This window comes from Neodothiora populina (assembly GCF_041146345.1).
Source record: "Neodothiora populina strain CPC 39397 chromosome Unknown canker_contig_14, whole genome shotgun sequence".
NCBI lineage: Eukaryota > Fungi > Ascomycota > Dothideomycetes > Dothideales > Dothioraceae > Neodothiora > Neodothiora populina.
This window is the reverse complement of record NW_027191408.1, coordinates 1,259,409-1,284,458: the sequence shown is the minus strand read 5'-3', so window position 1 is coordinate 1,284,458 and position 25,050 is coordinate 1,259,409. Positions and strand designations below refer to the sequence as shown.

General features: G+C 52.1%; 9 protein-coding genes across 9 annotated transcripts; 3 read left to right on the top strand and 6 right to left on the bottom strand.

Moving 5' to 3' along the window:
* Positions 1-288: 288 nt before the first annotated feature.
* Positions 289-1,413, bottom strand: AAFC00_002342 (uncharacterized protein; the record flags this gene model as incomplete). The annotated part of the gene is made up of 1 exon (XM_069341645.1): positions 289-1,413. The coding sequence occupies one exon, from the start codon at positions 1,411-1,413 to the stop codon at positions 289-291; it is 1,125 nt and encodes a 374-aa protein (XP_069201736.1).
* Positions 1,414-4,382: 2,969 nt separating this feature from the next.
* AAFC00_002341 (uncharacterized protein) lies at positions 4,383-8,015 on the bottom strand (the record flags this gene model as incomplete). Its single annotated transcript, XM_069341644.1, has 2 exons — positions 4,383-7,832; positions 7,905-8,015. 2 exons carry the CDS (start codon positions 8,013-8,015, stop codon positions 4,383-4,385), a joined length of 3,561 nt encoding a protein of 1,186 aa, XP_069201735.1.
* A 976-nt stretch (positions 8,016-8,991) lies between these two features.
* On the bottom strand, positions 8,992-9,717 carry AAFC00_002340 (uncharacterized protein; the record flags this gene model as incomplete). Its single annotated transcript, XM_069341643.1, has 2 exons — positions 8,992-9,028; positions 9,092-9,717. 2 exons carry the CDS (start codon positions 9,715-9,717, stop codon positions 8,992-8,994), a joined length of 663 nt encoding a protein of 220 aa, XP_069201734.1.
* An 814-nt stretch (positions 9,718-10,531) lies between these two features.
* Positions 10,532-11,340, top strand: AAFC00_002339 (uncharacterized protein; the record flags this gene model as incomplete). Its single annotated transcript, XM_069341642.1, has 2 exons — positions 10,532-11,067; positions 11,139-11,340. 2 exons carry the CDS (start codon positions 10,532-10,534, stop codon positions 11,338-11,340), a joined length of 738 nt encoding a protein of 245 aa, XP_069201733.1.
* Positions 11,341-12,209: 869 nt separating this feature from the next.
* On the top strand, positions 12,210-14,989 carry AAFC00_002338 (uncharacterized protein; the record flags this gene model as incomplete). Its single annotated transcript, XM_069341641.1, has 2 exons — positions 12,210-13,977; positions 14,040-14,989. 2 exons carry the CDS (start codon positions 12,210-12,212, stop codon positions 14,987-14,989), a joined length of 2,718 nt encoding a protein of 905 aa, XP_069201732.1.
* A 440-nt stretch (positions 14,990-15,429) lies between these two features.
* AAFC00_002337 (mitochondrial 37S ribosomal protein uS4m) lies at positions 15,430-17,026 on the bottom strand (the record flags this gene model as incomplete). Its single annotated transcript, XM_069341640.1, has 3 exons — positions 15,430-16,347; positions 16,406-16,900; positions 16,994-17,026. 3 exons carry the CDS (start codon positions 17,024-17,026, stop codon positions 15,430-15,432), a joined length of 1,446 nt encoding a protein of 481 aa, XP_069201731.1.
* A 1,039-nt stretch (positions 17,027-18,065) lies between these two features.
* On the top strand, positions 18,066-18,805 carry AAFC00_002336 (uncharacterized protein; the record flags this gene model as incomplete). The annotated part of the gene is made up of 2 exons (XM_069341639.1): positions 18,066-18,180; positions 18,267-18,805. The coding sequence occupies 2 exons, from the start codon at positions 18,066-18,068 to the stop codon at positions 18,803-18,805; spliced, it is 654 nt and encodes a 217-aa protein (XP_069201730.1).
* Positions 18,806-19,176: 371 nt separating this feature from the next.
* On the bottom strand, positions 19,177-20,435 carry AAFC00_002335 (uncharacterized protein; the record flags this gene model as incomplete). Its single annotated transcript, XM_069341638.1, has 3 exons — positions 19,177-19,288; positions 19,351-19,974; positions 20,032-20,435. The coding sequence occupies 3 exons, from the start codon at positions 20,433-20,435 to the stop codon at positions 19,177-19,179; spliced, it is 1,140 nt and encodes a 379-aa protein (XP_069201729.1).
* Positions 20,436-22,471: 2,036 nt separating this feature from the next.
* AAFC00_002334 (uncharacterized protein) lies at positions 22,472-24,834 on the bottom strand (the record flags this gene model as incomplete). The annotated part of the gene is made up of 7 exons (XM_069341637.1): positions 22,472-22,802; positions 22,866-23,344; positions 23,392-24,107; positions 24,167-24,489; positions 24,544-24,638; positions 24,702-24,731; positions 24,802-24,834. 7 exons carry the CDS (start codon positions 24,832-24,834, stop codon positions 22,472-22,474), a joined length of 2,007 nt encoding a protein of 668 aa, XP_069201728.1.
* Between the last annotated feature and the right edge of the window lie 216 nt (positions 24,835-25,050).

Here is a 25,050-nt window from a genome sequence, read left to right as displayed (position 1 = left end):
AAAGAAGAAAGGGAGAAGAAAGAAGTCGTGGGAAGTGGGGGAATGCCTTGTCACGGGCCTTACGTCGGCTTGCATCTTTTTGGGTTCTTCTCGTGTCTCGTCTTCTTGTGATGGTCTTCCTGTGATAATTACCAGTAAATTGACAGCAGATGCGTCTACAGATCAACAGAGTGATGCAGGTAAAGCTGACTAGTACTAATGTCGACAACCAGGGGCATCATGTCATTGAATTGATAAAACAGTAAAAGTACAGATGGTCAGACTACAAAGGCCAGGAGAGGTGTCTGTCTACCTCAATATCTGTTGCTCTTGGGTTGTCAGATGAACCCTTTCCGAAGCTTCTTGATCATGCACTTGCTCCTTCCACTTTTCATCCTCATCCTCATCCTCATCCTCATCCTCTTTCTTCGCCCCAAAGAACTCCTTGAACGCGCTCTCGAGCATGTCCTCATCGATATTCATATGACCGCCAGGCACAGTCCTAAACACCAAGGCATCTTTTTTCTTCTCATCCAACGTCTTCAATCCCAGCCAATCCTCGGTATACAGCTTCCTCTGCCTCAACGGCGTGACTTTATTGTCCGTCACATTGACCTCTGCGAACCACCCACTCTCCTTTGGCAAGACGGTCGTGTCGTTTTCGAAAACATACATGACGAACCTATCCAAGCCCGCAATCTTATCCTTGTACACCTGACTCTTCAACGCTCTCTCATTATTGACATCAGCGAGAAACCTGCTCCCCTCCAAAAATTCATCACTAGCCTCTCCCGTCGTCTCGTTTATCGTGCGATAATACTGCGCCGGCACGACATGGCTCTGCGCCCACGCACTGAAAGCATTCGACTTGGCAGCCGACAGCGCGCCTTTGCAGAGGAAATCCAGCGGCGCGCACGCCTGGAACTGGTTGATGCCCGAGTGCTGCGAGCCGAAAGTCATGAGGGTCGAGAGGTGCAGGATCGGACAGCGCTGGTGCAGGGCACGCAGGAATTGGCCGCCTTGGGAAAAGCCGAGGGCGTTTGCCTTTATTGTCTTCTTCGGCTCTTTCGTGCCGTCTTGTGAGAAGAGAAGCTTGGGATTCTCGGACAGGTCATTGCACACTTGTTCAATGTACTCGCTCATGTTGCCGAAGAACGTGGCTCTGCTGTCTGAGCTGCCGTCCTCGGCCAGACGGATCGGATAGACGTAGGTGCCCGGGTTTGTTCTGTTGGCTAGCGCTGCGACTTCTTGGATGCCGTCTGCATCGTAGCGGTCGCCTAGGCCGTGCCATATCAGGAGAGGTAAGGGTGTTGAGGAGGCTGAGACTGATGTTAAAGCTGAAGATGAAGCTGGGTAGTTGTTTCTTGAGGTGGTGTGGATTACGGAGGCGAGGGAGGGAGTCGCTGCCACGGCGGCGAGGATGGATCTCTTCATTTTCCTTGCTTCTCTTCGCCCGAAGCCAACAACGATTGTCAAAGCAGTATTGAGCTGATGTTTTCTGCCGTCTGTCTATTGCTGCTGCTGCCGTTAATGCCGCCATCGAAGTCGAGACCGATGCTGTACTGTATATCCATCCTTGGCGCTTCTTTGTCTTTCTCTCTTCGGTTTAGCGTTCGTGTGGAGTACATGGCGCTAGACTCACTAGCGGCCCGATCGGACTGAGACAAGCGTGTTTGCCTGCTGCTTTGGCGATCGTGAACGTGAAGGCAAGGCAAGGTGAAATACTGTAATGTCTTGGACCAGAAGATGGATGCGATCGTGTATGGTTCGTTTCCCAGCTCCAGCCACTGGGATACTGTAGTAGCCTAGCATCATGCTACTCTGTGGCTTTTGCTTCGGTCTCTTGTACCGCAGGGGTGGTGTTGTATTCTTGGGTTCCTGTCAAGATAGGTGCAGGCTAGCCACCAGGGATGTAGTGTTGTCATGAGAGAACGATTGAGCTGAGGCTCGCTTCTTCTGCTATGAGATGGCATCGGAGACCCGTGATCAACGGTATTAGCAGTATTTGCTTCCAGATTACATCTGCCCCTAGGCACTGTGCTACTATACGACTACACGATTCTCTGCCTCGTCTGTATCGAGCAGGTCTTGCCTGTACGTGAGAAGGCCGCCTCAGTACGTCTTCTCTCTATATCTCAACATCAGGCCATTCCTTCTTTCTTGCAGCAAAACCACAACCAAACCCTAAGCCCCCAAGGCAACAACTACTACAACCGAAGCAACATCCTTGCGCCACGAAACTAGCGTTGTTACATGCCATTCCCACAAGAACCATAACCACTACTCTACAGCCCACCTCACCTTTCCCGATTTCCAGAAAGCTCAGTGAAATCCTGTCTGTGTATGGCTTCAAGACAGCAAGTCAGAGCACACCGGGAAGAAAGGAGCAGACAAGGCCAGAATGCAGACGAAACGCTCAACGTCGACCAAGAACGGTTAGTAGGAACGAAAACCCGTTGCGGCGACGTTTTGGGTTCTAGATTTCCAAACTGTGACTGTAGGACAGCTAGCTAGCATTACCTGAGGTAACTTATGGGAATAAGATCTAGGAGATGGATGGGTCCAGGAGGGGGTTCGTCGGCGTGCGGTTGGGGCTATTTCAGGTCTTTACTCTAGCTGGAGTTCTATTGCTGGCTCTGTGCCTTTTCTCGAAGTGCTGCAGTGTCTGTCATACGTAGTATAGCCAAGGGTTAGGGTCGTATACGGCGTAATCATGTTCGAAAACTGTCTACTGCGTGTACTTGTCTTGTATCTATCAGTACCTGCCTGCCCTACTATAAGTAACGAGAGACAAACAGAAAAGAGAACATGTTCAAGCACGTGTCTGTGCCATGCCATCCTAGCGTGCGCGCAAGTCACATGTCAGTCCCAACGACGAATGTCTCGGATTTCTGAATCACTCCCCTAGCAGAACCTGGGATTAAGCTTCCGGGAGGGTTTCGCTAGAGTGGTAAGGTATGCTTTGGTACAGCAGAACAGAAAACAGAATTGGAGCAGACTATTGAAGAGGGATATAGCGGATGGAGAGGCGTATATATATGGTGGCTTGAGAGTTCTCGTCTTTCTGTCCTGGACTTTGTTTCATCCTCATCGGTATCTCCACAGATAGACAGTGAAGTCTTGAGTCAATTCATCGTTTAACACAACTCGATAAAAGCCATAGACCAAAACACTGTACAAGCAACAGACCATTCCATCGAGTCCACCAACACTCGAACATCCAAAATCCCACACACAACCACAACAAAGCAAGCAGGTCAACGCATCACAACCCATATTCAAGGGAATCCAGACCAGGAAAAAGCAATAAATGGCATCCCCACGCCGCTCCTCCTCCTCCTCCTCCTCCTCCTCTTCTATGATCTGGCCCTACTTCACGACCGCAAGCGGCCAACCAATAAATCTACCTCACACACTCCCATCTCTTCCCTCTCTACTGATGCCATTCGTTCTCATATCGAAAGCATCGAGTGCTTTCTCCACTTCTCCTGCTTCTGCATCTCAGTCCACAGCCCAGCCGACACCGACGACAGCGAGACCAACCACGAAGCCGACAGGCGGCAAATCGACGAGATGGTCTCTTTCGCTCTTCTTCGATCCCTCGTTCACGAGAGGAGACGAGTGGGTGCTGAATTCCATCGCCATGTTTCCGCAGTAGAGCCACAGAGGACTCGATCGTGACACTTTTTTTTTCTTTTTCTGGTTTTATGCGCGCGTTGGTATCTGCTGGGGTTTCGGGGTTTCGGGAGCGTCGGCGTTGGAGTCGGGGGTTTTGCTGCAGTGGACGGAAGGCGAGGATCTTGGGCTATGATGGGGCTGGGACGAGCCTGCTTCAGAGCCAAGAGGAAGGACTCAAGCGAACATGGTCGAACTCTGATCTGAACACCGTCGGCTGACACAGATCAGAGGCAGCAGGAGGGGAAAGACGAGAGAGAGGAAAGAACAATAAGCATAAGGTAGGCTTACCTTGAGGCTCGATTGGGTCTTTCTATCTAGACATACATACCTAGCTGTATATACCCCATCTTACATATTCATATATGTTCATGATCTAAATGTGTTTTTTGCGCGCCTATACACTGTTGCAGCCGTGTTTGGGCTGACTCTTCGTCTACTAGTCGTGTGCTTTCTCTTTCTCTATAAATACATATTTGTTCTTGTTGTGGATGGTATCACGCACTGGATTGGATTGAAATAATTGAATGGATCAGAGTAATAGTGATTAGATAAAATAAATATCAATGTGAACGCGTATGTGGGGAGAAGCCAGTTGTGAGTGTGCGAGAAGAGGGAGGGGGGGGGGGGGGGGTATATGCAAACACACACGCACACGATCAACGTAAACGAGTGCAGCGAAACAAGAAAACAGAAAAAGAATATGATGCAAGAAGCAATGGAAAACTTCACCAACTGTCATCTCCATCAGCACCCACAACCCGCACATCCTCGGCTTGAACAACACGTTCAATCTCATTGCTGATGCCCATGACCCAATGATCTCGCTCGGCTCGACTGCGCGCTTTGAACACGACACTCCTGCCCGGCACACCCAGCTGGCTGACGCGTTTGAGTCTGCTGCCAAGTCCATTACTCTTGCCGTCATCATCTCCTTCAGTGTCGCTGGTTGCGGCGGCGGACTTTTGCTTCTTCCTCTTGTCCCGTTTCCTGTTCTCTTTGACGTCGTCTTGGTCTTTGCTCGACCTAAACCAGCCTTTCCGTCTCGAGTGCCATATGACGAAGGTAGTCATGGTGTCTTCGTCGCTAGAGGTCCAATTGTCTTCGACGTACAGTCTCGGAAGTGCGTGATGTCCGGGCATGTTGTTGTCGAACGTCTGATTGTGATAGAGCAGGTCGGGTTCGGTGATGAGTCCTGAATAGAGATAACAGTCGCGCAGGTCTATACATGCTATTCTCTCGTGATGCACATGGACGAGTTTCTTGCCGGTCACGCGGCGAAGCGTGTCCTCGAAAATCACCAAATGGCCATGACACAAAATCACATGGCAGCGCGTGAAAGTGGCGTGGATGCGTGGTTTGCGAAACAGAATGCCCGACCGGTGAATTGCGCGGCAAGACGAGATGCCGCAGACGTTATACAACTCGGGCGAGGCAAACGACTTTACCACTTCCCATTTACGAGCGAATTGTCCAATATAGGCTTCGGCGCGTTCGTCGATGTTGAGGGTGGCGAGGTTCTGGCGACGTACAGCCTTGAAAGTGTCGAGGTCGTTTGTGATACGAATGGACCAATAAGTCACCAATGCTCGGAGTCGCTTCATCCATTCCTTTCTGGTGGCTTTGCTGAAAGCCTGCAGACGCACAACGAGACCATTACGCAAGACCAATTCGAAAGTCCGGTCGCTGTCTGGTTCAGTCGTAGTACCATCGTCGTGGTGAGAGTCATCCACGCTCTGGTCAAAGTCTACATCTGAGCCAGACTCGATATTGTCATCCGCTGGCGTAGCTCCATGCTTGATCTTTCGGACCTTCATGACATCACACAGGTCGATGAAGCCATCGCAGTTCAACAATGCCTTTACGTTACGTGATGCCTCGTCACATGCGTCTTGATCATGTGCTGCCATCGACGCCGGATCGTCATTAGCAGGATCCAACCAGGAGATCTTTTCGTCGTGAAGCGGATAAGGGTTCACCGCGAAGATCAGCGGGATCTTGTCTGCAATCTGTTTGGCTGTCGGGATTCGAGACTCGGTCTGCATAGGCATCTTGGGCGGAGGCGGGGGTGCAGCTTTGGCAGGTCGTGAGAAGAGGAGGTAGCGGTCGTGGGTTGTAAAATAAAGACGCTTGTAGAAAAGCTTGCCTATCTTCTGTTCGTTGCCTTTCTGGGATGTCAAGCGAATAAGAAACCCTTCTACTGGAGCGGGTTCGGGCATCGGGTCACCACCTGCTCCCATTGGTCTGATGAGTGTTGGGTAGTGCTCCTTCGGCCGCAACTCAAGCTCGTGGGTCCTCTGCATGGCCAGAGAGCCATACATTTTACGTTCGTGTGCTCCATGGATCCATTCGATGCGATCGTAGCGTCTCCAGGCCAGTCCGACGCGGTTCTTCTTGATCCATTCCGGTAAAATATGGTTCCAATCACCAGACTGGACGAGCAGATCCATACATTGCTGGATGATCCTCCCGGCAATGGCTTGTTCCTCTTTCATCGTCCTCACCATGGCGGCTTCGTCCCCGTCGGCGGCGTCCGCAACATGCTGAGCAGACTCGAAGCGTGCAAAGGGATTGCTGATCCTGACACTGACGTCTAGATTTGGAATGTTGACTTGCAGCGTTTGAGGGCGCTCGTGGCCCAATACGCCTCTGAGAAATGTGAACCACTCGACAGCACTTGCGCCTGAGCGTGGCCGAAGAAAACAAATAGAGGTGCGTGGTCCTTTCGGTCGCCAGAGTACAAGGGTTTTGTCGAGGGAAGAGTATAGATTGACGTTGACGTTGGTGGGAGAGAGCTTTATCTCGTGTGCAAAGCGCTTTTTCGTCTTGTTCTTGTTAGAAGCTGGAATGACTCTGGTCTTGTACATCTCGAGACACAGGACAGCGTCTTCGTCGTGACACTCTCTGCAGACGACCATGAACTCTCGCCATTTTTCCACCGCGCGTGTCTCCACACGCTGACTGTCCTTTTCGTCATAGTCTTCGCTCGGCTGCTCAGACCCAGTGGTGATGTCGATCTTGACGAGCATCTTTTCCATCTTGACTATTTCTCCGTCTCTCAATTTTCCTCGAGTGAATCGTCTAGTTATCTTCTTGTGGGCGGACTGCACCAGCCTGGCCCTGACCTGGAGCTCGCGGTTCGTTGGCAGGATTTCGGGCTCAGCGAAATGGACGACACCGGGCGAATGTTTGGGGACAGCAGGCTGAGGCGGGGCTTCAGAGTCTGTCTGGCCATTGTCTCCACCAGTGTTCGCCAAGTTCACATCTATCGATGGCGGCGGGTGACTGGTCGTTGCTCGGATGAGGGGCGATTGCGAAGTCAGGGAATCGCTACCATTTCCAGGTGTCGCCAGATATCGGTCGTCACTGAAAGGGTCTGGATCGGGAGAGCCACGGGGACGGGGAGTTTCCATGCCTCCGTCTTCCCCATCGTCTTCTCCTTGTTCCTTGACAGGTCCAGCCTGGCTAAGTTGTGTGGGAGTTGTCGGAGCACCTGGTTCATCGATGATGATGCCTGAACCTTCGGAAGCGGTCTCGTAGGACGTTGTTGAGTCGAGAGTCGGCTGCTGACTCTGGGTGGAAGTGGCTTGACTGGCCTGCGACTGGTAAGAAGCATTTCTCGCATGCGGTGTCGAGCTGGCGGGCGACTGGATGGTCTTTGCTGTAGAGTAGGAATTCACAGCGGCTTCCGCGTCCGGGCCAGACTCTCTCCGTAAGGTCTCGTCTTCCCCTTCTGGCGCACTCCTCGGAACATCCAGAGCAGGCGGAGTGTCCAAGGTCGCTTCGGCGTGAGGATCGGCCTCTTCGATTGTAGATATCGGTCTTATCGTGGCCACATCGTCGTCGTCGTCGTCGTCGTCGTAGTCTTCTGTGTCGCTGTTGTCGCGTCCTGTGGGTTCGTGTTGTCCGCCGTCATCTGCATGGTCCTCTTCTGCATTGTCTGGCTGAGGGAAGCTGGCGCGAAAAGCAGCCGAGGCACTGGGACCGTCGAGTCCCGTGAGCCTTCGATGGCGACCTTGATTTGCACAGGCGTTGAAGGACGGCGCCTTGTCACCACGATGGATCTGCAGGTGATGTGTATACCATTCTTTGCGGTGGCTCTTTAACCAGCCTTCGGGGATCGGTCCTATGAAACAGCGACGAGTCGTCAGGTACAGATGCTCGGAAGTGGCGTGTTGCTAGATTGCGATGTATCGTCTCAATATAAGCTGCTCTCGAAGACAATCAACAACAGGAAAAGGCAGACACACTAGTCTATGCGCCGTGTAGGACTCGGGTCCGAGATGCTTCAGCGCCGATGTGAGAACAGGATCTTGCCCATGTACAAAAGTCGTCTTGGTCTGCTCGTGGGCAGGAGGCATATCGTGTTTCTTGATTGCCCTGGCGTGATAGCGAGTGGGGCTTCATACAAAACAGGTGGGCCCAGATCTCCGATAGCTGACTCGAGGTGTTATGATGATATAGACATTGATTCTGCAGGAGTCGCTCAAGTCCTCGATCCACAAAGCAAAGAAGAAAATGAGACGTTTGCAGCCGAAAAAGGATAAGAAACCCAAAAGATGTGCAACAACAAAAACAAGGATGAGATAAGAAGAATAATGGAGACCTTGAATGATGGCGTGGAGAAGTGGACTCGAAGGCTGGAACGGCTTACCTTAGCTACTCGCTACTGTACTGTACTTGTATACCGTGCCGTGGAGCAGGGCCTGGTTCTGTTGATCAACGGCATGTAATTAGTCTGTTCTAACCATGAAAACCCCGGGCCGATCACCTTGAATCATCGAAAGTCAATTATAGAATGCCTGAGCTGTCTGATCCTTGCCCGCGGACAGGTTGCTTGCGTGCTGCGAATAATCCCTACTCTATCTGTCGCAGATATAGACATACAGTCTGTCTGTTTGTTCGATGAGACGGGACCATCCACATGAGATGTTCTGTACAAGTACCTTGACGATGACTATCAAAACAATGATCTACAGAACGACCGGAGTAGGTGATTCAGATCTACAGATCTGAATGATGTAATGATCCCGAAGATTAGATCCTGGTGTCTCAGGCCTACTGTCGCTCTTTGCGAAACTTTGGTTTGACGCAACTTGGTCCATTGCTAAATCACTCATCTGGGTATAGGGCTATTGTATGCTATGTCATCGCAATTGGCACTTCGGTCTCTTCGATGCATCCACAGTCTTTGGACAAATTCACTGCTTCTTTCACAATTTCATGACCGGTCGTGACCTTCTTGCATGCCGGCTGTCGTCCATCCCACTGCTCCACTCAGCATGCACCTCGGCAAGTACATCTGAAACAGTGTGGAGCAGACATCCCTTGTCCTTTTTACTGGCCTGCCTCGTCAGCTGGAGGGAAGAATTGTCTGCGTCATGTCAGTCATTGTCCGATCCACTTCACTCCATCCAAAGGTTTCGGCTGCACTTACGGAATCCGCTTTTCGTATGCCTTCTGGTCCTTGTCCATGAAGCTGCAAAACACAATCCTGTCCAGCATGCTAGCTCTGGCCTGGTCTTCATCCAGCCACTCTCTAACCTCAGCTATGGCCGTCTCTGCAGCCTCGCCACTAGGGTAACCGTAGACGCCTGTACTCAGGGCGCTGAAGGCAATGCTCTTGCATCCATTGCCCACGGCCAGATCCAGACTCTTTCTGTAGCAACTCTGCAGCAGCTTGGTGTGCGTACCCAGCCTCTTAGTGCTGCCGTACACAGGCCCGACCGTGTGAATCACTTTCTTACACGGCAGCTCGTAGGCGCCCGTGATTTTGGCATCTCCTGTGTCGCAGCCGCCCAGCGTCTTGCATTCGTTGTAGAGTCCTCTGCCGGCGGCACGATGGATTGCACCATCGACACCTCCTCCGCCGAGCAGAGACTCGTTGGCGGCGTTCACGATAGCATCGACGCCGAGGCTTGTGATGTCGGTTTGTATCAGACTAATCTTGTCGTTGTAGGAAGCATTTGCTCTGGCGAGTGGAGTGGTAGCTGGCGTAAGGTGATTTAATTTGTAGAGGAGGGTTAGGGTCCGTATCTCGCTGAGAGGAATAGCAGCTGCCATGATTGTCGGTTGTCGAAACGGTCGAACTCTATGGTGTCTATCCTTGGCTAGTTGTAGAGACAGAATTATGATCAGGATTCCACGCGATGACTGTTCTTTTGTCAGTGTTGTTCACAATCCTATAGGTAAGTAACACTACCTCTAGCTACCTTAACACACGAGTGAAGGGTTGCCTAGAGCTCGGACGCTACTGACGTCATGGTATACCAGAGGAACTCTAGGTACCGGAGTAACTCTACCAGCGAAGCAGTCGAGCAGCCATCCAGCATGTGAATTGCACAGCACCGTGACGGTACTATACTTGAACAGGTTCACTGGTCCATGGGCATTGAATACAAAGCCCAGGTGTGGAGCTGGTATAGCAATCGTCCAACTGAGCACAAGTCACAAAGTCAAGGTGGTGGCCGTACCTTGCGGCAAGATATAATACCTTACTCACTTCCGAACGTCATATCAAGACCAAACCACTAAGCTTCCCACTGCCTCCGGTGTCTTGCGCTCAAACGTAGCCACTAATCATCGGGCAACAAATGGTTTCAGCTCATGCCACTCGGTTTCTGTCTCCCGTACACCCTACCACGGTCTCGCCAGGTGAGCTCGCGTGACAATACACGCGTGCGGGGTATCTACCTTACCTCTATGCCCCTCATTCGCAACACAGCGACTTTGGGACAGGACGAGGTAACACCTATAAGACACATGTAGCTTCCCCTACCGGGCAAAGGAGCTTGATTCGACTTTTCGAGTCTCCATTGGATCGTTCAGTATCATTGTGCTAAACTCGAAAGCCGACAAGCCTCTATTAAAAACAAACATGCAGGACTTTGAAGACAAGGTCTTTGTCATCTCCAACGCCGCTTCAGACATTGGTCTGGCTCTGGCAATCCACTTGATCCGTCAGGGCTGCGACGTCTCCATCGCCGACGATGATCAGGCTGCACTGCACCACGTCGTTCTCGAGATCGAAAAGGCATGTCCCTTGACCAGTGACCATGTCTTGCCTACCATCCTTGACCCCCGCAACGCGGGCGCTGTAGACACTTGGCTGGAGCATACCATTGAGATGTTCAGTTGCATAGACGGAGCTATAAACCTAGGCCACGTGTCGGGTAATCTGTCTGCATCTGACCCGACAGACGCTATCGAGAGCGAGGAATCGCGTTCAGCTCTTGAGGTCAAGACTTGCCTCGAACGTCAATTGAAGGTCATACAGGAATCCGGCAGTATTGTCAATGCGTGCCCAGTGGCTGGGCTAAGAAGAAAAGACAGCGAGGCTGGCGTGTCTACCTTGACCAGGGCAGCAGCTACGGAAGAGGGCAGGAGGGGAATCCGCATCAATGCAATTGCTCCGTATGTGTGCACTTCGTATCAGCTAGATGCACGTGTGACACATTCCTCGTTAGAACACTAATCGTAGACAGGGGTTTCATCGAGACGCCCATGCTGGACGCGCTTTCTGCGAAACGACACATGGAACGGCGACACTCCGCCATAGCAAAGGCTCCATTGGGTAGAATGGGCAAGGCAGACGAAGTCGTGAAGGCCATAGTTTTTCTGTTGAGCGAGGATGCCTCGTTTGTTACTGGATCGACCCTTGTGGTCGATGGAGGCAATAGTATCTGATTTGATTTTGGAAGAGCACTGTAGGAAAATCTATCTCGAGTCAACCATTCCTTTCTTTCTTCCCTCAGATGTCGTCCCGAGCTGCTGCTGCTGCTGCTGCTGCTATTGTATGTAGGTATGGACTACCGTACCTCGAGTTGGTAGCCAAGCTCGCTGTGGAGCTGCTACTCTGGGATTAAAGCTGCAATAAGACAGGTAAGGTACTCGAGCGAGAAGGGAAAGACCCTTGCTCTAGTCAGGTGGGAGGAAGTCGCGCTCGTGCCACCTTCCGAACCCAACCCAAACGCGCTACACGTCGTCCCCTCCTCGTCCACTTTCGCATACCGCGTTCAATGAGCGCAATACCACCGCGACCACTCATGGCCGATGACCGACGACCCTTCCTTGAATGAGATCATTGACGACGTTGTTGATTGAAGCCTTATACAGCCAGGTCTTGCTACATATCATAACGAAGACTGTTCATAACGAGGAGAAGTGTAGAAACTAGGCGGCTATCGCAGGAAGAAGAGAGGATCCTGACCTTTCTTTGCATCTTTTCCTGTCTATCTCTTCTTTCTTTACCTTGTCTGTTTTCTGCTTGTCTGCATCATGTCACAAAACTCGAATCGCGCGGGCAACGACGGCAACCATTACGCCATGTCGTATGCCTCTCAGCAACAGCAGCAACAGCATTCCACTCCACATTCACAGTCCCAGTCAATGTCACATCCGCATCCTTACCCTGGAATGAGCCATGCCCAATCACCTTTCAAGAGCTTCAATGAGCCACATCAATACAGCAATGGGAACAGCCTACACAGCACTTTTGAGAAGCCCCAGATATACACTGTTCGTATCTCCTCATCTTGACCTGCTTAACATGCATGATGGCTGACCTCAGGACCAAGGCTGTCTATTCGGGCGTTCAAGTGTATGAAATGGAAGTCAACGGTGTAGCTTGCATGCGTCGACGATCAGATGGCTGGCTGAACGCTACGCAGATCCTGAAAGTTGCAGGCATTGACAAGGGCAAACGTACTAAAGTGCTTGAAAAGGAGATCCTCACGGGCGACCATGAGAAGGTGCAAGGAGGATATGGCAAATACCAAGGCACATGGATCAGTTATCACAGAGGACGTGAATTCTGTCGACAGTACGGTGTCGAAGAGCCTCTGCTCCCACTGCTGGAATATGATCTCAACGGTGATGGAACAGGCGTCGGAACACAAAACACAGAAACACCGACAAAGGAACAGGCCATGGCCGCCAACCGCAAACGCTTCTACAACACTGGCTCTGCACTTGACAACAGATCCGCCAATCAGAGCACCTTTTTTCAAAACATCTCGCCTATGTCGCAGATCGCTCTGACCGCTATGAACAAGGTGGCCCGTCTGAATTCCCCCGCGCGACCGAACAGTAGTTTGAGGCCGTCTTCGATGCAGCCTGCCCATCCTGGTCATGGCTTGCAGTCCTCGGATTCCTTTTCGCATGCCGACTCTGGCTACGGGACTACCCAAAACCAAGGAGGCTGGCGGCAGTCAGGTCAAGAACCCCCTCGAAAGCGGATGCGACAGAGTGAAGGCCCAGCGATGGATGTAGATACGTCAATGATGTCCATGGACCCCACCGAACCCAGTGACTCGTTTGGGTACTCTCAGTCTTTTGTGGACAGTTCGATGGAGCGTGATGAGTTTGCCACTGATCCGGCACTACCTGCTCCTGCGAGCGCTGAAGATGAAGAGAAGAAGGCTTCACTTCTTGACTTGTTCGCCGACACACAACGAACCGACTACACCACTCATCCCGCCTTTACCCAGCTGTCTCCTCAGGATCTGAGTATCCCACTTGACGCTTCGGCGAACACGGCCTTGCACTGGGCAACGACTCTTTCTCGGATAAATCTATTGCGCATGCTTATTCAGAAGGGTGCCAACATCTACCGTGGCAACGTCGCCGGTCACAGCGCTCTTATATCTGCTGTCCTTGTCAACAATTGCTGGGAGCGTTCGTCGTTTCCTGATGTCCTCGAATTGTTGAGTCCTCTGATCGAAATCAGGGATCATCAAGGCAGGACTATCCTTCACCATATCGCCGTGTCGTGTGGTATCAAGGGTCGTGCGCCCAGTAGCAAGTACTATCTCGAAGCATTGCTCGAATTTCTTGTGCGGAGTGCAAAGCCATCCGGCGCAGACAGGATAGCCCGAGCGAACAGCGAGAGTCAGGAGAGACCCAAGCAGACGACACTGCTTACGTTTCTTGCCAACATCGTCAATGCCAAGGACAAGCTGGGCAACACTGCCTTGAATCTTGTCGCTAGAATCGGCAATCGCAGCATCATCCAGCAGTTGTTGGAGATCAAGGCTGATCCGAACATTCCCAACTTCAAAGGTGTGTCGGCACGTGATTTTGGTGTCGGAGTGGAAGATGTAGAGTCTGGCTTTATGCCTGCGCGCAACCACTTGCTGAACGGCACGTCGTCAACAGCGGTGACATACAACAACCCCAACAACATTGACCCAGCCATTTCACAGTCACCGAGTAACGGGGTTGCTCGCACTGACGGAGGCGTGACTGATGAGGTGACTGCTCAGCAAGACAGTGCAGCGGCACAGGCAGCGATTACTGAAGACCAAAACCAAGATGTGATATCCTGTACGTTTCCCTCCTTTGTTTCTGATTGATCAATCGACTAACGACAAGATGTGGAAACGCAGCCCTGACAACAATGTTGACCCAAAATTTGGCACAACATAAGGCACTTCTCGCAGCCAAAACGGCACAAATCGACCGATTGAACACGGAGATCCGTGAACTGAGCAGTGCACAAAAGAGCGAAGCCGACGCACTAGGGGTGCTGCAGCAGCGCTCGAAGACGCGATCTGACCGTCTGGCCAAGATTGCGAACCTGCGACGACTGGTCGAGGAACGCTCCTCGCAGCGCCAGAGACCGTCGTCGTCTTCTTCTTCGTCATCGCCAACAAAGAAACTCAGTGTAGGAGAAGCCGAACAGCGCATCCCATCTCTGGCATCTATCATGGCAACAGCAAGAGATCTCCCCTCTCTTTCAGAAGACAACTCGACAGCGACAGACGTAGCCTACCTCCACACCCACCACCTGGACCTTTACGCTTATCTTTCCTCCCTATCCCCATCAGACCTCCGCCTCATCACAAGAACATATACGCAAAACAACTCGGCCCTGTCTTCTGTTTCGATGGCGCTACAAAAGCGCTCAGCAGCACTAGAGCAACAATACCGAAAAGTAGTAGCACTATGCACCTCTGTGCCGGAGGAGCGCGTCGAGGAATCCCTGCCGTTGCTCGTGGCGGCGGTGGAGAGCGAACGAGGAGGTTTGGGGTTCGGGAGGGAAGAAGTGGGCCGCGTCAGGGATTTCCTGGTCAAAGTCGAGGGCGTGGGCGGTGGTGGTGGTGGTAACGCGTCCTCGACGAACAATAATAACGGCGGTAAAGGAGGCTCGCCTTCTCCGGATGAAACGGGTACTCTAAACGGAAGAGCAAAAGGAACCAATGGAGGGGCGGACATGGACATGGAGAATACCACTCCTCGGATGATGGGGAGTGGTGGATATGCAGGACACGCGGGAATGCAAAGAGGGGCTGGAGGGGCAGGAAGGCGTATGGGGCCGCCTGAGTTGCCTGTTTGAGCTTCTCTCTCTTCTGCTGCTTCGCAGCACTTCCTGTAGGTAGTCTTGTACTATTCGTGATATGATTAATGCACTCTTCCAGATATAGAAATAGTCTTTGTGTTGGCTGCGGATTGTCAGATGCACATTAAAAGGCCGGGTGAAGCGAGATACGCGAACGGCGAAGCAAGGTCGAAGTTATGGGACAATAAAAATACACGGATTCGATTTTGATGGTGTTTGGGATCTGCCTCCTTCGTCTTCTTCATGCCCCCGGTTTGTTCTCTTTCTTCACTCTTCATGCCTCTGCTTGTCTTTCGTTTCTCCTCGGTTCATTCCGTCTGAATATGCATGGACGAGGCGACTGATGCCATATTTTACACAGGACACACGACATGTATACAGGCAAAGAAAGAACAGAAGCACGAGAAAAGAATAACGATACACAAGAGAAAAACAGACTAGCGCCTCCTCAGATACCAATTGAACGCCAGCCCCATAGTCTCGCCATGGAACGGCGTGGGCACCTCGGCCAGCCCCGGTCTCGCCACGGGATGTCTGAGATAGACGGCCGAGCAGATCTTCTGGTTGACCTCGAGGTATCGCGGAATAAAGGCGAAGGCGCTCATGTACTCGCGCGGCTGCCACGGCGTGGCGTAGGGTTTCTTGACGTCGATGGGGTTCTCCTGGGCGCGCTGCAGAGCGGCGTGCAGCAGCTCGGCTTGCTTGCGCGTGGCGTGCTTGTCTTCTTTCTGGGTGATTTCGGGGGATTGCGGGTTTGTCGAGGAGGGCGTTGTTGCGGGTTCTGATGATGATGATGTGGTTTCTGGCGGTGATGAGGAGGCGGATGTGGATGTGCCGGGGATTTTGGCATTGATGGTCTCGAGCGTCTCCTGCAGACCGTCAATCGTCTCGTTCAGCGGCGCCGAGTTCTTGATCTTTGTGCCTCGGATCTGCGACAGAGCCTTCTTGGCGGCCTGGGTGAATGCGCGCAGCTCCTGCTTCCGCTTGGCCGACAGCCCGCCTCTTCGCTCTTTGCCCGACATGATTGATTTGGCGCGGTCCATGAGGTCCTGGATGGCCTTGCGGTTCTCTGCCTCGGTGTTTTGTTTCTTGTCGGCTCCCGCCTCGCCGTCTTTGGCTTCCGACTCTTTCGTCTTTTCTGCCGATTCCGCGGCGGCTTCGGATGATGATGATGCCTCGACCAGGTCTTCGGCTTCGTCGTCGATTATGGAGTCCGGCTCGTCCTCACGCGTGGTGCCTTGCAAGGTGTCTGGGACGTGCTTGTTGTACTTGCGGGCGCCGGTGGCGAAGAGGACGCGCTCTGGCTCGACGGAGAACATGTCGCCCGGGTTGAGCAGGTATCCGGGATATTCCATCTTGGGGGAAAAGGGTCAGCGGTCAAAAGGAAAGAGAACGAGAGAGAAGAAAAAATACCTTCTTGCCGTTGACCTTGACAAAGCCGTGCACGACAAACTGCCTCGCCTGTCTCGTGCTCGAGGCGAACAGAGCTCTGAAGATGGCCGTGTCCAGTCTCCGCTCGGTGGGATGGTACGTCATGTGCATATAAGGAGTCTTGTCCGGCGTCCTTAGTCTCCTCGTCCTGTTGGAAATCCTCTTGGCCTTGTCCTCGGCCGACAGCTCTTCGTCGACCTCTGAGATTGGAGGCGTCTGCACACCACCTCCTCTGCCGGCCGCCCATTCGCTGCCGTCACTTCTGGCGAGTTTGCGGTAATCCATGGGCACGACGGAGGGCAGTCGGCGGTCGAACATGCGCGTCCATTGGCCTTCGCGGATCTGCTCGCCGTGGTAGGCGCGCGTCAGCGACTTGGCCAGCCATTTCTGCTGGAAAAAGGTTTTGTTCGAGGCCGGGGGCAGCGCCATGCGCGAGATGTTGTAGAGATTCCATTTCGACCAGTCCTGTCTGGGTTTCTGGGTTTGGTTTTGCAAGTCAGCGCTTCTGTACTATTACTCTACCCTCCGGAGCATGTCGAGGAGGAGCAAAGAGTCGACTTGGCGACTTACGGGCTTTTTCAAGCCATGGAATCTTTTCCGCATGACTGATCAGGGGATATGTGTGTGATGCACTGTGCGTGCAGTGGATGAATATGAATGTTAATATAGTTGTCGCTGGCTGTTGCTTGTTCGAGAAATTGTTCCTTCCTGATCTACTCGGGACGTCGACAGCCAATGAACGAATCGAGCAGCGACGGAAGTCTTGGCGTTTTCTACCTTCCAATTCTGTCACCCTCGCTGTACTTTCTCTTCTGGCCCTGCGGCATCGTCTCGGGTCAGCACATGTGGCCAGCTCTTCTCGTCTCTTGCAATCAATAATGTATGACAATAACACTACCCTCTGTAGCTCACTCGGTCTTCTCCGACCTTTACCAGGTCTTCTGACAAGGACGTTCGTGGAGATACAATACTTCTCTTTGCCCTTGTCTACCTTTCCAACATCTCCCAGGTCTACTCGCAATCCTGAGCGTGTATCACGCCCGCCCTCATCTCCTTCCAAGACTTTGCCCAAGTTCTCTGGCAACGATGGGCTCACAAGGTATACACTCCGATGTATAACAGTCTGTTCCAACCTTTGGATTTACCAACAAACTGTCAATCTCACGAGTTCCACAGTTCGCAAACTGCTTGTCTTTGGTAGGGCGCAGGTAGGGCGCATCTTTGCCGACGCTAAGCGAGACTGTGGGGTGTTACTTTCTCCTGCATATATCCGCACCTGTACCTTGCAGGAAGGTATGAACCAACAATAATATCCAGTTACGAAGTCAGCTTCCTTTCTCTCTTCCGTATTTCGTATCTTCTTCGCATCTGCTCGTATCCCATTCCTATTGCTACTCAGAGACGTCAAGCTTGGTATCTTATCTTCGTACATCCTGTTGCTCAAACTTTACCTGAGCTGCACTCGCTTTATACATAACCCAAGGATAGTTCCTACTGTCCATCACAGAACCTCGGAAACCCCCCACCAAGTGCAATTAGACCTCGGGCCTGTTCAACAACAGCTTTGTACAGAGCAACGCGTGAACGCCTCTGACCCACACTTGTGTATCCTGAAAGGCGTCCATTAGAAGACTTCATTACTATGGCAGCACCATCCAACAACTTGACACTGTCAACCTCTTCTCCTTCATCCCATTCTGCTGCTTCAGCCCTAGTCGATCCGTCTCAACCAGTCATCTCGCATTCTACACGAGAAGGTATGTTTGAATCTCTATATCAGCTAGAATTCTACTCTGTTGCCACCCGTCCCCTCATCGAGACATGGAAACTCATGCTCCTCCAGACGTCCCCGAGATCCTAGCCATGATCTACGAGTTGGCAGACTACGAACACGCAGCATCATCCGTGCAAGCAACTGAGGAAACCCTCCTCTCAACTCTCCGTTTCGCCCCTGCACCAGGTCTACCCCCAACCCCAACCCCAAACACCTACGCCACGACATTCATCCTGCGAGCCCCCTCACCCCACGACCCTTCAACTCTCGCAGTCGCAGGCATGGCTCTCTACTTCAACAACTACAGCACCTGGCGCTCAGCCCCAGGCGTCTACCTCGAAGACCTCTATGTGCGACCGGCCTTTCGCAAATCCGGCTACGGGAAACTGCTTATCAAAGCCCTGGCCGCTGAGTGCAAGCGTGTCGGCGGCGGCAGAGTCGAGTGGTGTTGTCTGAGGTGGAACGAGAACAGTCTTGCCTTTTATCGCAGTTTGGGCGCTGTCGAGATGCAGGACTGGGTCACGCTGAGATTGGACGGGGAGGCGTTGGATAAGATGGCGGAGGGGGCGAAGGGGGCATTGGTCAATGGTGGGGAGGTGCCCAAGTAGTGTGTTGGTGGTGGGTTTCTTTTCCTTTTCTCTGATCATGTTCACACAGTAGATAGATAAAAAGTCGAGGTTTGACTCGAGTGCGAGAATAGACTATCGATATCCTATATGTTCCTCTCATAGACGACCAAAAACCCCATCAGCGTCCATTGGTGCCATACCTCAAGACTCAACGTCTTCCACTCGACTACAGCCTCCAAACCTTATCTTCCATATCCACACCATCGGCACAAAAGAGATCTACAAGGTAAGGTAACGTGCAAGAAACACAGTACACATGACATGCCCTCCTAACACATGGCGTTGAGATACAAAGACGGGACGAGATATTGCATTTCATATCAAGACATAAGACAATTTCTGTCGGTCCATCAGTAAACCAGAACTGGCCATCCGCCGACGTAATCGATATAGTTGTAGCCCAAAAGCTTCAGTTCGTCCAGGTACTGTGGGTTCTGGACCGTGTTGACGTAGTGGTAGTATCTACATTTCCAAGACGTGAGCAGCTTGTAACCATATGATGAAACGAAAGGAAAAGAACTTACAGCACGTCCCTGCCCTTATACCCGGAAAGCACGCCCTGGCCTCCAGGACCATAGACGTAGCCATGCGACCCAAACACGACGGTGCCGCCACCACTCCTCAGATCCGTGCCGTTGCGATCCACAAACGGACCTTCCGGGCTCCTCGATCGTCCCACGCGAATCGAGTACTCCGTGCCCGGCTCCGGCAGCGCAGAGACATTATACCCACAGCACAACCCGTGGCTGAACCACAGGAAATACCACCCGTCCCGGTAATTCATGTACGCGCCTTCCTCGGCCTGAGGCAGCACGGGGTCGAAACTCAGCTGTCTGTACTCTGATCCGACAACCGACATCAAATCTGCCTCGAGGTCGAACTGGTAGATATCAGACCAGAAGCTGCCGTAGTTGAGGTACGGCTTTTTAGTCTTGGGATCGATGAACAAGTTGCCGTCGATGGCGTTCGTGATGTCCAGAGGCGTGGACGCGTTGGGCGAGCTGGACAATATGGCGCCGTGGTCTGTCCATGAGCCGGGAAGCAGCGTCTTGGATGTCGCGAGCCCGATGGACGAGATCTGAGAGCCGAATTGCGATACCGCGTAGAAGTCGTAGTATGTGTCGCCTACTTTGTGCACGTCTGGTGCCCTGTTGTTCGTCAGTCCCCTTTACCTTTGCGTTTTGACGACGAAAGGACGGACTTACCAGGGATCGATGCTGCCGCTGTTCTCGATGATACTCCCGTTGCCCTCGAGCACACTGCCGATGATCTTCCAGTATCCATCTATACTCCCTTTCTTCGACGCTCTGCTGATGACGGTGTTGCCATGCGTCGAAAAGGAATAATAGTGCCCGTCTGGGCCGAGCACAATACTCGGATCATGCAGATGGATGCCGCCCCATCCCTGAGTTGTCACGTTCGCGCCGGGCTCAGAGTCGCCAGTGACGTCGTGGGGGACAGGCCAGGAGGCATTGGAGAAGGGTTCGGGTTTGGCGGTTCGTGCGGTCAACAACGCATAATCACGAGACGGACTCGTCAGAGCAGAAGCGAGAGACGGAAGCGTGGCTAGGCCGAGAGCCCAGATTGAGCTGGGAGAGTGAGAGCGCATGTTCGAATCCCGAATGGTTGTATATGAGGCATAATGGCATAGTCACGGGTTTGAATATGGTATATATACCTTTCCTTTTCACTCTCCTCGCCTCACGTCTCCGCGTCCCATTTGCCTCGACCTCGTCTCCCGGGCCATTGTCAGAGCACAATGCGCAGACGCAAGGATGTCGGTGGGTTTAATTAGCCTTTTGCATATCTGCCGTTGCTCTCTGCTTTGGTTTCCGAAACGGCATTGACGTGGAAGAACGGAAAACGCGGGACCATTCCTTTCATGCACCTATCCAATATATCTTGCTTCGGCACTGGCCTTGCAGCGCTTGTTTGTCTGTTGATGGCGATAGTTATACCGAAGATGCTGTACAGCTCTACCCGGGGCTCCGAGCGACGGGGAAATTTTCTGGAATTATACCTCTTCTAATCAATAGAGACGAATAAAATGTCTCACATCTGCAACGATGGCTACAGCCAGACACCTCATGTCGCCCTCCACAGCACGACACCTCGACGTACAATACCTGGAAGTCTAAGAATACTGTACAAAGATCACCGCCCCCCCGGACAAATCTAATCCCAAGCACTAACCAACCTAACCTAGTCCTAGTCCCAGTCCTAGTCCTAGTCGCATAACCCCGCGAAGAAAGGGCAGTAATTCCCCACTTTCACCCACCGTGATCCCCCGCACCGCATCTATTTCCATTGTAATCTCCAGATCTTCCCGCCCTCGCGGTTCGGTTGAATAGGAAGAAAAGACGCACTACTACAACTGGGACGCAAGAGGGTCCTCGCCTATGGTTTCCGCTTCGCCGATCATGTGGAGGGGGGAGTTTCCAAGGCAGCGTGTGGGATAGTGTATGGGGCTTCTAGGCGGTGGCATATTGCGTGTTTTGTTCTCGACTTGATGCATTGCGACCAAGAGACACTGCTTGTGCGGCTGTCTGTCGTGTGCGGTACTGTATTGATATCACTGCTGTGGGACTCTGCGCTTGCCACTGTCTGTCTGTACAACGTGTGTGGGGACTTGTGCTGTCTGCAGATACTGCACTTGTATCTCTACGCGAACCGGCACAGAGCATCCAAGTATCTGCCAAGTCTAACAACGCGAGGGCGACCCTGTTCTCACATAGCCACGCGGAACGAGAAGCCCGACATCGACATTTCTCACCACGCCAAATCCAACCGGTGAAGGATATACCAAGACCATGTGGCGTTCAAATCTCTCGGAGTCTCTTGGTCATCGCAGCGGTTATTCTGCACAAGGGAAGCGCCTGCGATGGGAGGTTGAATGTGTGTTGCCTCGGCGTGTATGTGTGCAACCGAAGCCCGAGTCTTTATCCTGATTTTCTTTTCTATTAACATTCACGAGAGGCATACTATTGTCCTTAGGGCCATCGGCTGTGTGTGCCGACTAGTTCCCCCTGCTTCATAAACGATCAACCACGTTCATAGTGCGGTACATCGACCCCATCCACAAGGCAATATTGCATACTCGAGTCCACTAGTCCTCGATCTTGTCCAAGATATATATACTAAATGACCAATAAAGTCTGTCATCAGTAACAGCTTCTCAGTCTGTTATTCCAGCGCTCCGATGGTCTAGGGGTATGATTCACGCTTAGGGCTACACCCTGAGTTCACTAATTGCGTGAGGTCCCGCGTTCGAATCGCGGTTGGAGCCCATACTTTTTTCTCTCCCCTTTTCCTTCTTTGCTTTCTTATCCTGTTGTTGGGTTCGGTTGTGGGGATATGCATTTTGTGTCTGCTGCAGGGAGTGGAATTGGTGTTTGCTTTGGTCTTGGTGGCAAGGGGATGATGGATGTTTTCCGAGATACTTCCGGCCGTCTAGTGCCCTACTGTATGTGTTGCTGACATTGAAACAAGAGTAGAACGCCGGAAAGAGAGAAGAGAAAACGACGAAAAAATGATACTGGGTGTATAAAGTGTCTTCTGCTACATGACAATACGCGCTAAATTGTGTATCCTTCAAAGGATCTGACGAGCCACGACGACACCAATCTCAGGAACAGACAGACCGACCTAAGGAAACTGCCACAGATCCTGGCCGACATCCGTCCATCCAAACATATTCATAGGATCAGCCGGATCGACCAGCCAAGACTCGAGGTCGTCCTGCGTGGGATCAGACGTGCTTGCGAAAAGCCCACCGTCGACGCGGCCGAGCCCTTGCTTCGGTACGAGGCAGTTCAGGATGTCTAGGCACCTCTGGGCCAACGGGTTGCCTCCGAATGCAAACAACATCAGGTCTCTGGTTGCGTCTATGTCTTCTTGCCATGCTTGTGCTTCTGGGGCTGCTGGGTCGACGCAGAGACACACGGATGGAATGAGAACCGCGTGAAAGGTGAAAAATCTAGCAGGAAAGTGTGAGCAAAAAAAGCTTGTGTGAAAGAAGCAGAAACGGAAGAAAACATACAGCGTGTACCACGAGGTCAGTCGAGTCAACGTGTTCTCCCGGATATATATGTTCGCAGTCGAAAGTGTACTGTGGGCACTGTCGAGGCAGATCTTCCTGCATTTGGCTTCTTCTGCTGTATCCTCCAGCGTTCCCTGGCCGCCCATTCGCCGCATAGCCCATGTAAGCAAGTGTGGCCGCATAAGCAAAATCTGCAGGTTCCAGTATCTCCACCATAACTTCTGGCGTGCGAAAAGGTACCAGTCATATGGAAGAGCGATGGGCTGGTCCAGCTGGAAATACCATGGTAACGTGGCGGCCCATGAGCCCAGTACGGCGTTGAGAGTCAATGCCTCGTTGGCCGAGACTACCGGCGAGGACAAGAGGCGGTCAGAAATGCTGTTGGAGATGACATGGAACCGGGATTGCGCTATGAGACTAGAGTAGATCGTGGGCTCGCTCCTCTGTCTCGGCACTTCTTCCGTGATGGGAACCAGATCCTAGGCACTATTAGCAAAAATGAAAACAAGAACGAAATGCTACTCACTTCATCTGCGATATTCATGACAGACTTGACATCGACCATCTCTTTTCGTGGTAAAAGGATCGCTCGTCCAAATGTCGTAGAGGCGCCACTGTCGAAGATAAACAAACCCCACCACACTCTTCTTCGCACCTCTCGCTGGAACAGGCTGATGTTCCACTCTGGAAGCTCCCGGTGGAAGCCCAAGCTAATAGCCATGCGGACCGCAAGTCCAAGGTAATTCCAACCTGTGTTAGGCTTGTTGCCTTTTTGTGATAGATTACTCAGAAGAAGAAGAGCCTGGACCAGAGAAAGACTTCCTGACTCAAACAAAGATTCTTCTTCCTGCGAATAACTGCGCGCCTTCCGGTACAAGACATCATCCAGGTCGTTCGTCCCGTCGCTAATGGTCCAGGCGCCCAGGGCGAGGACGGTATGTAAAAGCATATGCCATGCCCGCTTCTCCGGTCTCTTGATCAGCGCGTTGTATTGCGCCCGGAATGTTGCTTCGTGTATGAACGGATATGACGTATGATAATTTGTAAAGTAAGCGTCGATCAGGGATGCAGCGAGTTGATGGCCGATGGCATTTTCCGGAATATGTTGAACATATAGAGATTGCTGCTGCGCATGTCGTTGTGCGAGCTGCAATATCGCTGGCTCGTTCAGGACGCCTGACACTGCATTCTTCCGCGTCCAGACAAGGAAGGCGCGTAGAAATCCAACTCCGGAAGTGGAACCTGCCAGCAAATGTGAGCGGCTGACGAGAATTCGTTCACGATTGCGATCAAAATCCTACCCAAGTATCCAATACCTGATGGTTCGACAGTCAACGAAGCCATTCCATCCGCCAAGTCATCTACGTCTGTCGTCTCTTCTTTCCAATCAAATCCATCTGCCTCTTGTGGAAGAGCCTCGTAAGGCGGGGTCTCCTGCCGAGGTTGGTTAAGGCACTCGAGTGGTTTGAAATCCTCGGATCTGATCGAGCTCGACAGATCAGTGCTGCCGGTGGGAGTGGCAATGTCATTCTGCGACAGTGCCGTCTCCAGGTCGACGTCGGGGTTCAGACGAGCGAAGAGCGCCTCTAGCTTGTGTACTCGATTCTCCACGTGTGTGAGATGCCTGATATGCATATGAGTATCATGTTCGGTCCTTGGTCTTATTTCGGATACCTACACTCTGGTGAGAGGTGTTCGAGTGATCTGGCCGCTGTAATGGCATGTCCGTTTCTGCTGTAGACATAATTGGCAGGAAGGCCTCTCTTTGGTACACTGCGGGCACAGAGTCAGCATCGACATGTGCTCTTTGTCTATTCATCGTATTCCTCTACCTACCTTGTACTTTTTCGCTCTACATGCATCGCACTATCACATTAGATTAGATACAGAAAGTCAAAAGACGCAAACGATTATCTCGTCTCGGAGGCGCTCTTACTGCATGCTTCGCAGATCTCGCATCTTTATCCATAATCACGCCAGAGTATGGGATTCATACTTCTAGCGAAACCCCATTATTCCTGCAGAAAAACAACACACGTCAACGATATACGGTATGATTTTCTCGACTGCTGCGGGTCTTTTTCTAGATTGTTGTATTGTCTCCGTAAGGTAAGGTCAACTCGATTTCCTGCAATGCCGAAGTTCAGGTGTCCGTCCCGCCTTATGGTAAGAGTCAAAGGCCGAT